Source organism: Populus alba, chromosome 16 (genome assembly GCF_005239225.2).
Source record: "Populus alba chromosome 16, ASM523922v2, whole genome shotgun sequence".
Lineage (NCBI taxonomy): Eukaryota > Viridiplantae > Streptophyta > Magnoliopsida > Malpighiales > Salicaceae > Populus > Populus alba.
In genome coordinates, this window is record NC_133299.1 from 7427598 (window position 1) to 7442855 (window position 15258).

Below are 15258 nucleotides of genomic sequence, written 5' to 3' on the forward strand. Positions count from 1 at the left end.
CTATTTCATAGAATATCTTTAAAGTGAAAATAGAATTCATTCTTTTTTTTTTCCCTTTCCATTCATTTGTATTTCTTCTATTTTGCGATTTTTTAAATACTTCTTCAAGACCTTGAAGTGATTGTTTTTTATCTAACATAATGTATGAAAGGATCTAGGTTGTCTTGGTAAATACTTCTATAAAATATTATATTTCTTATAACAATATATTTGTTCAAGAAAGACGTAAGAAAATAATAATAAAAAATAAAAAGATTAATTGCAAAGAAAAAAGAAAACCAGTATTATTTATATACATGAGAATTACACGAGAACAAAAAGGGTTGGATTATTCTTTGTGGTGTACTACACAATCTCAACACCCCAATGTTCAAATAACTATCCTTCCTAAAATAAAGACTACATTTTCTTAATTATTTCCTTATAATTGCGTGGATTCTCCCATACTCTGTCCTTTATAGGGACATTCATCACAAGTAAGTTCATACTCCAAGCATTAAGATTCTCCACTATGATGGTCTCGTTGCCATTGTTGAACACATACAAGTGAGCCTTTTCAGAGACTGCAATAGTTGGATAAACCCTAGATGAGATGGCAATTCTTCCTCCAGCTCCAAAACTCTCTACAACAGAGTGATCAATCTGGAAAGAAAGAGCAATAACCAAAAGTATGTTAAGATAGTTAAGTAAATGAGAACATAACAAGAGCAAGTATTGTTTCAGACTAAGATAATGAAAGGACCATACCAAACTTCTGAGCGAAAGTTTCTTGTCGGTTAAATCAATATCAACAAATCCAGCAAAAGATGGTTTATACAGTCCTTAACCTAAGGAAGAGCTGTTTAAAGAAGCCATGTATACAGACCATGTTTAGTAGAGGTTGATACCAAAATTAGGATGAGAACACATGTCTAGAGAAGAGAAGAGAAGAGAAGTTATAATACAAACCTTCTTGCATCAGAGCACAAGAGAACTTTATGCTTGTCTGCTGCTTTGAATACTTTAAAGAAGATAGGAGTGAATTCTTCAAGATTTTCTGAAGCTAATATCAAGAGTCTGAATGGCCCAAGTCCACCAGGAGCTTTGGAACCCTTTTGGGCACATACATCAAGTGCATCAAGCTTAGCCCATTTTGGATCAAAAGGCTCAGCTTTGTCCAAGCTTGGGAAAGAAAAGGTTACATCAACATCAGCCTGTAAAATACATGCAGAGCAATTAATCAGCAAAATCTTAACTTAACTTCACTACCATTCAAGGTAAAAAAAAAAAAAGAAACATTGATTTGATATATTTTTTAAGTAATTGTTTCTTGGACTTAAATGTCCAATTTCTTTCTAAAAAGAAAAATATAAAGCAAACAAAGAAACAAACCTGAGCAACGGTGATGCCTTTAACTTGAACATGATCACCTTGGTTAAGCTTTTGATTGCTTAGTTGAACATTGTGCCCTCTTAATTTCTCCAATTCTACAACAGGCCACTGCAGCAATTGCTTTCCACTTGGATCTAGCCATACCTTCCTAGGAATCAACTACAACAATGCAATAAAGAAAACATAAAATGTTATTAACCAATAAAAATGACTTTTTAAAAGTAAACAATAAATTCCACAAAGTATTACCAGAATTCCTGCCCACCCTTTGTTCGTATCTTGTTGAACAGCATCAGATTCATTAGCCCAACCCCACAAAATCCTTCTATTTGTGCTTGGGTCAAAGAACGTCTTAGAAGCATAAAAGTTTTCATAATCTAACCTAAGACCAGCCCAACCATCAACTAAGCCCTCATCAGGAAAATACTTGTCCTTCTTCTTATTGTAAGTACCCATTGTATAGTACTCGTATCTTGTCATATCTAGGCTAACCTTCAATACATGTTTAACATTTTGTCCCATAACTGAAGGATCCAACCCGTTTTCACCGAAGGAAAAAAGAATTTATTATATATTATATTTATATAGTTTTATAAAATGTAAGTACACATATAAAATAAATATTTTAAATATAATATTATACACGTTTTTTATGTTTAGATAACAATAAAAAGAAATTCTATTGGTATCATTGTCTTATTGTATTTATTTCTTTTTTGCCATGTAGTTAATTACCTAGATTTAGGATGTTGACAGTGCATTCTCTTTTGAAATTATGATAGTGGTGTTAACATTTTTTAATTTTTTAAAATTTATTTTTAAAATTAACACATCAAAACAATCTAAAATTTTTTACCAAAAAATAAAATAAAATTTAAGGGAACATGGTTAAACTGCATTCCCAAACAATAAAAGGCTTTTTAATATAATTTTTCGCTTAAAAATATATTAAAATGAGGTATTTTTTTTTTACATCACCACATCAAAACTATAAAAAACATACCATAAAAAAACATCAATTTAATATTTTTATAAATAAAAAATATTTTAAAAAAACAAACTAAAATTAAGAGAAGAAGTTACGATAAATACCACCATTAATTCCTATAATCTTTGTCAGCAGCCAACCAATCATCACTTGCTGATTGGTATTATATTACATAAGTGCGAGCAAATCTCACCTTCACTAGCTAGGATTACATTTTTGATCTAGTCATAGGCTAGGAAGGACATTATCTTGAATTTTCTCTGGTCTCATAATTTTCTCAACGTAAAAACAAAAAAAAGAAGAAGGAGGATGACTTGAGACAGATTAAGACCATGTCCGCAGAACCTTGCTTCAGCTTGTAGCTTGACCTCTATCTTGCATCAATTATGATCAATTTTTAATTCTCAGTTCAATTATGTAGTACGAGAATGACGCTCAACATTATAAAAATAGAAACGATACCTGTAGAATATTAATTATAGAATCCAATTATTGTAAAAACATGCTGACAGTGCTAGAGTTTTTTAATATAAAAGTGTTGGGAGCATTTAGATTTTTATTTTTTTATTAAGTGATTATACCCCACAAAATGTGATTGTATCCAACTCTCTTACGAGATTGCTGGTCATTTCATATACGAGTCAGATTATTTTTTTGCTTACTGGAAAACAAATAATTGTGTAATGATTATTAGAATTCCTTTTTATATTAATATATTTTTTTAAATAAATAGATTTCTGGGACATGTATATTCAAACAAACTTCAAGCACCCAAAACAAATATATAAAAAAATGAACAATTTGAAAATAAGATAAAAAAACAAAATATCTTTTTAATTAAACCTTCTTCATATTAATACATTCCTTTTCTCCGTGACATTTCTCAACCAAAATAAATGTTTCATGAATAATAGTTTATCATAACCATAAAAGAAAGTTTTAATAAAAATAAATGATATTTGGTAATTTTAACACGAAAAATAAAAAAAGAATATAAGATACCTTTTTGGGATCTTTTTTTTTTAATCACCAAACCATCTTTTATGATTCATTTGACAAAAAGAAAATTGATAAAAAGAAAATTGTCAATTGAATAAAAGTAAAATAAAATCATGATAATTATAAGGACTTTTCATCTTCATAGAGTATTTACGATGGAAAAAAGAAGAGTCGGTATAGCAAATTCACACATAAAAATCAGCGAAATGATGAGAGGTAACATTCAAGTCAATTAAATTGGCTGAGCTGAAAGGAAGGCTGCTATCTTTCCATTTATTTCTCTTGACATGCATGGCCGCATGGACATTGCAAATCCAGTTAAGAGCTTTGTAGTATTCATTATCAATTTCCCACTACAGGATTTATTAATTAATTCCATCAGATTCAAGAGCATTCACCCCCTGCACAGAATCCTTTTTAAACGCTTCATGGAGTTTTCTATTATGGCTGGATATAGAGCCCTCATGTACGTGTTATTGAAAAATGTTCATAGGTTTCAGCAAATGTTAGCCTAGAGCCATCCTTCATTACACGTGGAGAAAAAGAAACATGCCAGAGCATAGAAAACACCTTTTCTTCCATGGAAAACAACGATCTCCAGCAAAAGAAACTAAAACAAAGACAATATTTGAAGGCAACTTGAACTGAAAGAGAAAATGGCAAGTCGGTATGGACACTTGTTATAGACATACGAGAGCTGAATTTTGTAGTTTGTCAATTGTAATCACTCATCTTCTAACAATTTTTTAATGTACTGAAACTAAGTAGAGGTGATGGAGGCCCCCGAGAAACTGAAGAGATGTAATGTTATGATATCAAAAAAATTGCAGATCTAGAGTAGACACTGGTGTGCCTCTTTATTCTGCTCCCAAATAAGTTTTCTCCATTTTTTACGAGAAAATGTAATTCTAGAAAGAGGATTCCAGGTCTGCTTTTCTATATAAGCCAATGCTTTCAATCTTCTCAGAGCGTTCTGCTCTGATGGTCTCTTGGCTTGCAAGCTGGAGACTGCACCCTTTCTGTCCATTTTTCAAACTCACACGCAGCAAGCATTCCACATTCTTTCCACTCCAACCAAATAAATTGAAAGAGAACTTCTCAGATTCATGACTAGTCACGGTGATAATATTAAGCACAACACCAAGATTTACAAAAGTTCCTAATTCTTGAGATGACAGCATGCCATGTTTACCCCTAAAACCTCTCTCAGTAGGAAGCTTCATTAAAAACCAGCATCATTTTGCCTCCGTAAGAAAAAAGGAAGAGAGAGAACAAACCTCAGTGGCTATTCATCCACGTCCCTGAGCACTAACATAAAGAAAAGGGGTCTCAAAACACGCTCCCATGAAAAAACTCGAAATACCCTTCCTAATCACCCATCCAACCAACAGCCCCGCAGCCAAAATTGCACACGCACTATTACAATCTATAGTAAAAACACAACAGAACACAATAAAATAAAAGGAAAAAAAAAGTAGATGAAAGAAAAGCATTGTTGCAACATCATTTTCGAATCTTCTAGCAAAGACAGCATGCATATATATATATATATGAAAGTAACACCAATCAAAGATACAAAAATGATTCTGCAACCTCTCTCTAATTCTCTCGTCGTAAATGCATATATAAAAATAGAACCAATCAAAGTAGAGAATAGAACCAAAATAGGAGCTCTACCGACGTTTACTGCTTTAACTACAACAATGAAACAAGAATTTGTTGCGAGAAAGTACAATATAAAACATAAATAAAATATAACTTGAGGCAGATATTATTTCAAAAAATAATATTTCAACACAAGGTTATTTTCTAGAACTCAACAAGTTTTCTTCTAAAAACCAATTAGATAAGATCAAAAGAAAATACCAGCAAGCCCTGCAAACATAAAAATAATATAATGGTTTTTTTCAGCACATTTTTGCTATAAGAGTGCTTGGTATATATAGGTTGCTAACATGTAACAGCTATGCAAAAAATAAATTAGAAAATTAAAGAGCTTTTACAATAGTTAGAAAAATAAAATAGATGTTAGGGAGTTAAAGAATTGTAACTCTTAAAAAAGTTTTAAAATAAAAGAGTTATCAGGATTTTGTGAGTTGAGAGTATTAGAATGACTTAAGTTATGTCTTAGTCAACCTTTCCTATTTATATATATGTGGCAGTATACGGCAGTAACTGTAGGAATCACAACATTGGAATAATCCTACATTAATTCCTATACATTCTATAATATGCCCCCTCAATCCGAGGGTGGAGGATCGACTCGAAGCTTGTAACGAAAAACAGTAAAAGAAGCAACAGATAGTTACTTAGTGAAGACATTTGCAAGTTAATCCTAAGAGGAGATAAAATGAATATGAATTTCTTTCTTTGCAACTTAGTCCTGTACAAAGTGATAATCCACCTTAATATGTTTAGTACGAACATTGAAAATAGAATTCGCTAAGAGATAGGTGGCGCCAAGGTTATCACACCAAATGTTAGGAACAGAGACAAAGGGAGCCTGCATATCTGTTAACAAATATTGAAGTCAAATGACCTCAGCAGTACCGTCTGCTAACGCTTTATATTCAACTTCAGTAGAGGAGCGAGCAACTATGCATTGTTTGCCAGATTTCCATGAGATTGGCGTCTGACCAAAGAAGATAAGGTAACCACCCGTAGATTGCAATCATCAATACTACCAGCCCAATCTGCATATGTAAAACCCTATAAAGAAAAGGAAGAGCCTTGAGTGATATGGAAACCATAAGATGTTGTACCTTAAGGTAGCGTATAATATGTTTAACAACGGCCCAATGAGAATTTATAGGAGCATGTATAAACTGACAAACTCTATTGACAGCTAAACAGATATTTGGGTAAGTGAAGGTAAGGTACTGAAGAGCACTCACGATTTGATGAAACCATGTAGGATCAAATAATAGATTATCTGGCAGTATAATAACTTTCGAAAGAGAGATTGGAGTATCAACAGGTTTGCAGGAAGTCATACCAGCTCGAGTGAGGATGTCAAGAATATATTTATGGTCACACAACCCATACCTGTAGACTGAACTTCAATATCCAGAAAGTAATGAATTACGCCTAAGTCTCGAAGCTTGAATTCAGAGCTCAGTAACTGTATTAGAAAATAGAGCATAGCAGAATTGCTACCCGTAAGCAAAACATCATCAACATACACCAAAAGATAAAAGATATTAGTACCATCAGATAAGATAAACAAGGAGGTGTTAACCTTGGAGGCATGAAAACCAATGGAGAGTAAAAAATCACTCAGACAAGTGTACCATACCCGCGATGCTTGTTTTAAACCATACAACGACTTGTGCAATCTACACACATGAGATGGAAGAATGGAGTCAACAAAAACTGGAGGTTGTTTCATGTAGACCTCTTCAGTAAGAACACCATTGAGAAATGCATTATGAATATCAAGTTGATGAATCTTTCAATTGCGCAAAACCACAATGAAGAAGACTAATATGATGGTGGACTGTTTAATAACCGGACTGAAAGTTTTAGAATAGTCAATGCCTTCTTGCTGGGTAAAGCCTTTAGCAACAAGGAGGGATGGTATGGGGTTGCAGCGATGTGAGATAATGGGGAATGGAGCAGATTTGGAAAGAGGGAAGTGGCGGGTTGGATGGAGTTAGTAGTTGAAACCTTTGCAATTTATTTAGAATTATCAAACGGAAACACATGTTCATGAAAACGGACATGACAAGAGAGATATAAATGTGTTGAGATGCAATGTCAAGACATCGATAACCAAGGTGAGAGGAGTTGTAACCAAAAAACCCACATGGAGAGGATCAAAAATCTAATTTGTGATTGTTATAAAGATGCAAGAAAAGAAAGAAGAGACACCTAAGAGTACATAAAAAATAATAATTAGAAGACCGTTAAAACATACAATCAAACAGGGATCTATTGACAAGGATAAGAGTAGGTAGTAGCGGAGCTAGAGTTTTTTAAACGAGGGGGAAAATTACTAACAAATACTATATTATGTAGATATGTGTTAGAAATTAATTAAAAAAATATATAGTAACTCATATCAAGTAAAATTAATTTAAAAATACTTTAAAATGAAAAATACTTTCATTATAATTGCATGTATATTTGGATAAGATTCATAATGTGTTCCATGTGTCATTGCTGCGAAAGGGCAAGAGAGACCCCTCACGGATATTGCCACAGGTTCCTATGAAGATAAAAAGGGATCTAACCATGAAAACTAAACCTGTCAAGATCTTAGATTGAGATGAGAAGTTGTTAAGGAATAAGAGAGTTCTCTTAGTGAGAGTATTATGGAGAAGCTCTTGAATAGAAGAAGAAACATGGGAAAGAGAATCTGAGATGAAGGAGAAGTTTTCGCACTTATTCTCCGACATAGGTACATAACTTGAATTTTGAGGATGAATTTTTTTTTATTAGGAGGGGAGAATGTAAATCCCAAGAAAATCAAGGGTGGATTAAATTAAAGAAAATAAACGAAACTAAAAGGAAGTGGGGGGAAAATGAATACACTTAAAGAAAATGGGGCCTAAATGCAAATAAGAATAATTATAGAGCATAAATACTCATTTTCTTACAAAAAAAAAACAAATCTGAAACTATCTTGAAGAAAGAAAATGGGGATTTTCTATACCTATTTTTACAAATTAAGAGAGAAACACCAAAATTTCAAGAACTCATCCAAGATTAAGGGTTACAGGTAAAGTAAACACTAGAGGGCAATGGATTAACAAGAAAAAAAATTGAACAAGAAGAGAAGAGGGGAGGGTCGCCTATCATTAGAAAGAAAAAGTGGGATTGAGACCTTGATTTGTACCAGGTAAAGTATTCTAAACATGGTCTTATGAGTTGTTTTAAAGTCAAGTATAAATTGATGTCTGGATGTTAAATTATAGATTTGATTTTTATAACTCCAAAGATAGTTAAAAATATGAGGAGAGGTCAAATAGTAACAGTTCAAAAAACGAGATAGTAACAATCCAAATGATGAGCAATTTTGACTGTCTTAGAGGCAAAAATGGGTTCTTCTTTCCTCAGAAAACTTGTAGCCTTATGTCTTAGCTTTCCAACGAGACTGATCTCGATTGAATTGAAGTTCTATAACTCCAGATATAGTTTTTTTGAAAGTGAAAATGGAACTCATTCTTTGTTTTTTCCTTTCCATTTATTCAATTTTCTTCCATTTAGTAATTGTTTTTTTCAATATTCCTTTAAGTCTTGAACTAGCTGTTTTTTAATATCTAATATAATATATGAAAGGATTCTTGAGCAAGTATAGGTTATCTAAAAAATTATTAGTAAATACTTCTACAAGATATTATATTTTTTCAAGAAATATCTAAGAAAATATTAATCAGAAATAAAAAAAAGATTGATTACAAAGAAAAATAAAAATGAATATTATTTATACACATGAAAATTACATAGGAACAAGTAGGATTGAGTTATTTTTTGCAGTTAGTCCCAACGCTGCATTGTTCAAATAACTATCATACTCAAAATAATGATTAGTGTTTTTTTTTTAAATATCTAACATAATACAAGAAAGGATCCTTGAGAAAGTATAAGTTGTCGTCATAAAAAAATGTTTGTTCAAGAAATATCAAAGAAAATATTAATTAAAAATTGATTGTGAAGAAAAAAGAAATATTATTTATATACATGAGAAGAGAATTGCATAGGAACAGGTAGGATTGAATTGTTTTTTGCAGTGTTACTACATAGTCCCAACATCGTAGTTTTCAAATAACTATCCTACGTACCCAAAATAACAATTAGTGTTTCTTAGCTCATTTCCTTGTTATTATTATTATTCATTGAGTGTATTCTTCCCCCCCTTCAACTCTTTATAGGAACATTCATGACAGGTGTGTTCATGCTCCAAGCATTAAGATTCTCCACTGTGATGGTCTCGCTGCCATTGTTGAACACATACAAGTGAGCCTTTTCAGAGACTGCAATAGTTGGATAAACCCTAGATGAGATGGCAATTCTTCCTCCAGCTCCAAAACTCTCTACAACAGAGTGATCAATCTGGAAAGAAAGAGCAATAACCAAAAGTATGTTAAGATAGTTAAGTAAATGAGAACATAGCAAGAGCAACTATTGTTTCAGACTCAGATAATGAAAGGACCATACCAAACTTCTGAGCGAAAGTTTCTTGCCGGTCAAATCAACATCAACAAATCCAGCAAAAGATGGTTTATACAGTCCTTTACCTAAGGAAGAGCTGTTTAAAGAAGCCATGTATACAGACCATGTTTAGCAGAGGTTGATACCAAAATTAGGATGAGAACACATGTCTAGAGAAGAGAAGAGAAGAGAAGAAAAGAGAAGTTATAATACAAACCTTCTTGCATCAGAGCACAAGAGAACTTTATGCTTGTCTGCTGCTTTGAATACTTTAAAGAAGATAGGAGTGAATTCTTCAAGATTTTCTGAAGCTAATGTCAAGAGTCCGAATGGCCCAAGTCCACCAGGATCTTTAGAACCCTTTTGATCACATACATCAAGTGCATCAAGCTTAGCCCATTTTGGATCAAAAGGCTCAGCTTTGTCCAAGCTTGGGAAAGAAAAGGTTACATCAACATCAGCCTGTAAAATACATGAAGAGCAATTAATCAGGAAAATCTTAGCTTAACTTCACTACCATTCAATGTAAGAAACAATTGCTTAAAAAATATTGACTTGATATATTTTTTAAGTAATTGTTTCTTGGACTTAAATGTTTAGTTTTTTTTAGAAGAAAAAGAAAGAGAACAAACCTGAGCAGCAGTGATGACTTTAACTTCAACATGATTGCCTTGGTTGAGCTTTTGATTGCGCAGTTGAACATTGTGCCCTCTTAATTTCTCTAACTCTGCAACAGGCCACTGTAGCAATTGCTTTCCACTTGGATCTAGCCACACCTTCCTTGGAATCAACTACAACAATGCAATAAAAAAACATAAAATGTTATTAACCAATAAAAATGACTTTTAAAAAGTAACGATAAATTCCACCAAGTATTACCTGAATTCCTGCCCACCCTTTGTCCTTATCTTTCTGAGGATCATCAGACTCATTAGCCCAACCCCACAAAATCCTTCTATTTGTGCTTGGGTCAAAGAACGTCTTAGAAGCATAAAAGTTTCCATAATCTAACCTAAGACCAGCCCAACCATCAACTAAGCCCTCATCGGGAAAATACCTGTCCTTCTTCTTATTGTAAGTACCCATTGTATAGTACTCGTATCTTGTCATATCTAGGCTAACCTTCAATACATGTTTCACATTTTGTCCCATAACTGAAGGATCCAACCCGTTTTCGCCGGATAATGAAACCGGGAAAAAATCTGGGCATTCCCACATGCCTGTACCCTGAACTGAATGTAATGGATGCTTAGCCTTGACCCATTTCTTAAAATCTTTACTCCTGTACAAATATGCAACCCCTCTATGTTTCCTCCTGCTGCCTATCAAAATCCTCCAATGGCCATCAGCCAACCAAGCAGTGGTCGGATCACGGAATGCACTACCATTTACGCTAGCATCCGGGTTCACTATCGGATTATCATTAGGCTTAACCCATTCACGAAGATATGGATCCGACGAGTTTGCGGGTACTGCATAGTTTTGAATCTGCCTGTTATTTTTATCCACAATACCCGTGTATAATATCACAGGCTCGCCATTTGGAAGGACCGTCGCTGAACCAGACCAACATCCATAAATATCAAACCATTTAGAAGGGTAGATTGCAGGCTCAAGGGATTCCCAATTGATCAAATCCTTCGAAACGGAATGAGCCCAAACAATGTTACCCCACACTGCACCTTCGGGGTTGTATTGGTAGAAGAGATGGTAAAGCCCCTTGTAGTACATAGGCGCTGCTCATAAATATCAGCACACATAAAACAATCAAAATCAGGATTGATTAAAAAACTGGAGGCCATGAAACTGATCATGTTCTTGTTGGAATGGCTTACCATTTGGATCTATTGTTGATAAATTTATTCCAATCAATTTGAGCAGCACCCAAGAGCATCATGGACCAAAAAGGATAAAAGAAGAAGAAAACAGAAGTTAGCCATCAGTGTTGAAGCCAATTTTCACTCAAAAATGAATAAATGCATAAATATTTGACACAATAGCTGAACAGAGCTCGGGAGGAATGTTCCCAGCAAGTAAATGGTACAACCTTTTTTCAAGACAAACAAAAACATCAAAACCTCATGTGATGCCATTGAAACTATTAATATATATTGTGCTGGCCACAATCTGTCCTGGAAATGATCAATATAGGATTATCCCGCCAGATCCCCTACTTTTCTTCATAATAATTATTTAACAGCATATGCCCCAGTCGAAACCAGTTCTTGTTGAATCTTTCCTTCTATTTTTAAAGAGAAAACCAACACCATGAAGTCTGTTCAACCCTTTTCAAGTATATATATGAGCACTAGTGTTATTTAAAGAGTAGCCAAGAAACTGCCTCAATGTCAACAGGGAAAGGATCACAAACCAGCACGTCAACTTGCAAAGAAGAAAAAAGTAAAAAAAAAAAAAGTGGTCCTTGTAAGGATTAGCACCACCGATAGCCCACTATTTGCACGGCTGTAGGATGCTGAATGGACAAGAAAGACTTCCACGCATCCAAGCACCCTTCGGTGCCACCTTTTCGGAGTTTTAAAGGTTAATTGTGTAGAAAATCTGAAGACTTGTGCTCTTTTCCTGTTTGTCCAAAACCTCACTAACCCGCATATTGTCGTGTACAAATTTAACTTATGGCCACGGTTAATATGTTACTATAAGACTATTTTCGATTAAATTATATACATGGAATCCCAACCTCAAAACCATATATTTTTCGATGAAATTATATATATAATCAATGAATTAACAATAACATGACAGATATAAAAGAGAAAAACAGGAGACGAGAATTAAATAGACTGATAGCAATATATTCTTGAAGACCAAAAAGAACATCTTAATAGCTGCAAAATATGCGAGTATAAAGTAATAAGTAAATTTGAAATAATCTTGACTAACAATTAAAGTGATATCTGTCATAATTAGAACAAGCGCTTGTGGAGTTGGACTATGTAAGCACGATGCAGGCAAAGAGAAAGGAAGAAAGAATGTCAAATTAATAGCATCTTCTTAGGAAGAAGAACTGAATCGAGATGGAGCCCTACTACCCTTAAGAATCAAAGACAAACAAAACAAAAAGGTCATACCCTAGAAGATTAAAAAGGCAACGTATATTATATTATATTTTTTAAGAAATATATTATAGATAGTACTATTTGCATTGCATGGGAGAAAGAAAGAAAGACAAGGAGATGCACATGTACCGTTGATCCAGTTCCTTGGAGGCTGAAAGTGATACCCAGTTCTATGGACTTGGTTCACGTTCTCAACACTAAGAGTCTGATACCGAGAATAAATCTTATGAGAAGCCTCGGCTCCATTGTTACTTAGCACAAAAAGCAAAGCAAACAGAGCAAGAACTGGGAGAGTGTGTGGCATAACCATCATTGATATTTGATTATCATCCACGAGAGAAAACCAGGTATCACAAAGAGAGAGAACAGAGAAAGAAAAGAAGTTTTTTTTTGCAATGAATAATATCGAAAGAGCTAAGAATGAGAGTTTAAGTGCTTGGGGAGTGGATGTATATAGAGGTTTTCTAGGCTCTTATTAGAGACTGAAAAGGATAAGAAGTCTCCAACTAGATGATGCTGACCTTTACAAATATTAGTTTGTGGATTTGCTGGTTGACTTTGGAAAGTTTTGAATTTTAAATTGATATTTGAAAGATTCAAATATTTAAATATCTGTACTTGCTTTGCTATTTATTTGGATTGCAAATATAGGGATTATTAATCTAGTGACCTATGCTGTATCATGTTTCCTAACAATTTTTTATCCGATTAAAAAAAATATTTTAAAAAAGTACAAAAAAAAAAGGGCGAGAATCATGGGATTCCAACCTAAATGAGATTCCAACTAATCAATTAAAAAAAGAAAAAGAAAAAAACAATATATGCCAACCTAAATGAGTATGATAAACATGAGTTTAATTGCAAAAAAAAATCTAATATAAAATGATAATATTGAAATAATAATAATAATAAAAAAGATAAAAAAAGTTCTAGCAAACCAGGTAAGCAAACTAAACATTACGAACCAAATCATGCAAATGAGATAACCTAATAGAAAACAAATCAGAAAGAATTACGAAGTATAATTCTAAAATAACCCAATATTGAAGGACAAGACATGATAATTAAATTAAAAAAAAAAAAAGCAATGCAAAAAAAAAAAACAACCAAGAAAATCCAGGCTAATTCATCAAACTCATGGTCTAAGTGATCATGAGATTGAGATAAAAAAAAAATATAAAGGAAATTAAAGAAAATTATGTAGCATAACCTTGAAGAATAAAATTGAAAAATAAAATTAATTTCCAACAAATCTAATAATATTAAAGAATGAAATCAAATTTTTTTTTATCAATTTAAACAATTTGCCAATAAATTCAAGAAAGAACTACAAAAAAAAAAAAAAAAACTAAGATAACCCATGTCATTTTAAAAATTAGTGAAAAATTCTATCAAAAATAAAAATAATGGAGCTCAATCTTCAATTGAATAAATTTTAAAAGATAAAACTAAAAAAACATGAGTTTAAAAAGAAAAAAAACAAGCAAACCTGGATGAACCTCCTAAACTTAAGTTAATATCTAAAACAAGCAACTCATAAAATTCTAGATCCAAACTCAATCAAGAAGCCTAATTTCAGCCAATTTAATATTGAAGGATGAAATAAAAAAAATAAATTTAAAAACTTACCATAGTAAAAAAAATAGTAATAAAAAGAATGAAATCCAAATTTGTTAGGGGAAGAAAACTTAAGGAGGATGGAATTGTAAAACAAAATCAATTTAATAATATATCTCAAATAAAACAAATAACAATTAAAAGAATGATGACCAAATTTAAAAGTTAAAGTGGGGTGAGACTGAATTTTTTTTCTCACTTGTATAAATTATTTCAAATAAAAAAATACTAATAAAAGAAATAGGGACCAAATCTAAAAGAATAAAAAACGAAAGGGCTTCTTTAAATGTTTTTAAGTGTAAAAACAAAATCAATTTAATAATATATCTCAAATAAAACAAAAAACAATTAAAAGAATGATGACCAAATTTAAAAGTTAAAAGTGGGGTGAGACTGGATTTGCTGTTTACTCGCTGACTTTGGGAGGTTTTGAACTTCGAGTTGATATTTGAAAGATTCAAAGATCCAACCTCACTTTGCTATTTATTTGGATTGTAAATATAGGGATTACTAATCTGTTGACCCGTGCTGTGTCATGTTTCCTAACATTTTTTTATCCCTTTAAAAAAAATATTTCAAAAATGTCAAAAAACAAAAGAGGCGAGAATCATGGGATTCCAACCTAAATGAGATTCCAACTAATCAATTGAAAAAAAGAAAGAAAAAACAATATATGCCAACCTAAATGAGTATGATAAACATGAGTTTAATTGCAAAAAACATCTAATATAAAATGATAATATTGAAAAAATAATAATAATGAAAAAGATAAAAAAAAAGTTCTAGCAAACCAGATAAGCAAACTAAACTTTACGAACCAAATCATGCAAATGAGATAACCTAATAGAAAACAAATCAGAAAGAATTACGAAGTTTAATTCTAAAACAACCCGGTAGTTAAGGACAAGACATGACAATTAAATTAAAAAAAAAAAAAATGCAAAAAAAAAAAACAACCAAGAAAATCTTGGCTAATTCATCAAACTCATGGTCTAAGTGATCATGAGATTGAGATAAAAACATATAAAGGAAATTAAAGTAAATTATGAAGCA

The 15258-nt window shown here is 32.4% G+C and overlaps 1 protein-coding gene and 1 pseudogene across 1 annotated transcript; both read right to left on the reverse strand.

Annotated features, from left to right (window-relative positions):
• Positions 1-399: 399 nt before the first annotated feature.
• LOC118062998 (beta-fructofuranosidase, insoluble isoenzyme 1-like) lies at positions 400-1923 on the reverse strand (annotated as a pseudogene).
• Positions 1924-9025: 7102 nt separating this feature from the next.
• LOC118063106 (beta-fructofuranosidase, insoluble isoenzyme 1-like) lies at positions 9026-13008 on the reverse strand. Its single transcript, XM_035077031.2, has 7 exons — positions 12718-13008; positions 11347-11355; positions 10391-11247; positions 10144-10302; positions 9729-9973; positions 9518-9608; positions 9026-9412 (listed from the first exon to the last, which is right to left on the reverse strand). The coding sequence occupies exons 1-7, from the start codon at positions 12899-12901 to the stop codon at positions 9218-9220; spliced, it is 1740 nt and encodes a 579-aa protein (XP_034932922.1). The 5' UTR covers positions 12902-13008; the 3' UTR covers positions 9026-9217.
• Positions 13009-15258: the final 2250 nt, after the last annotated feature.

What these genes read in the sequence shown, in the direction of transcription:
- LOC118063106 (XM_035077031.2), bottom strand. Translation starts at nt 12,901, where the DNA reads ATGATGGTTATGCCACACACTCTCCCAGTTCTTGCTCTGTTTGCTTTG. An exon ending in AAGTCATCACTGCTGCTCAG is followed by an intron (nt 9,974 to 10,143) that starts GTTTGTTCTCTT and finishes TGTATTTTACAG; the next exon opens with GCTGATGTTGATGTAACCTT. An exon ending in TTGTGCTCTGATGCAAGAAG is followed by an intron (nt 9,609 to 9,728) that starts GTTTGTATTATA and finishes TTCTTTAAACAG; the next exon opens with CTCTTCCTTAGGTAAAGGAC.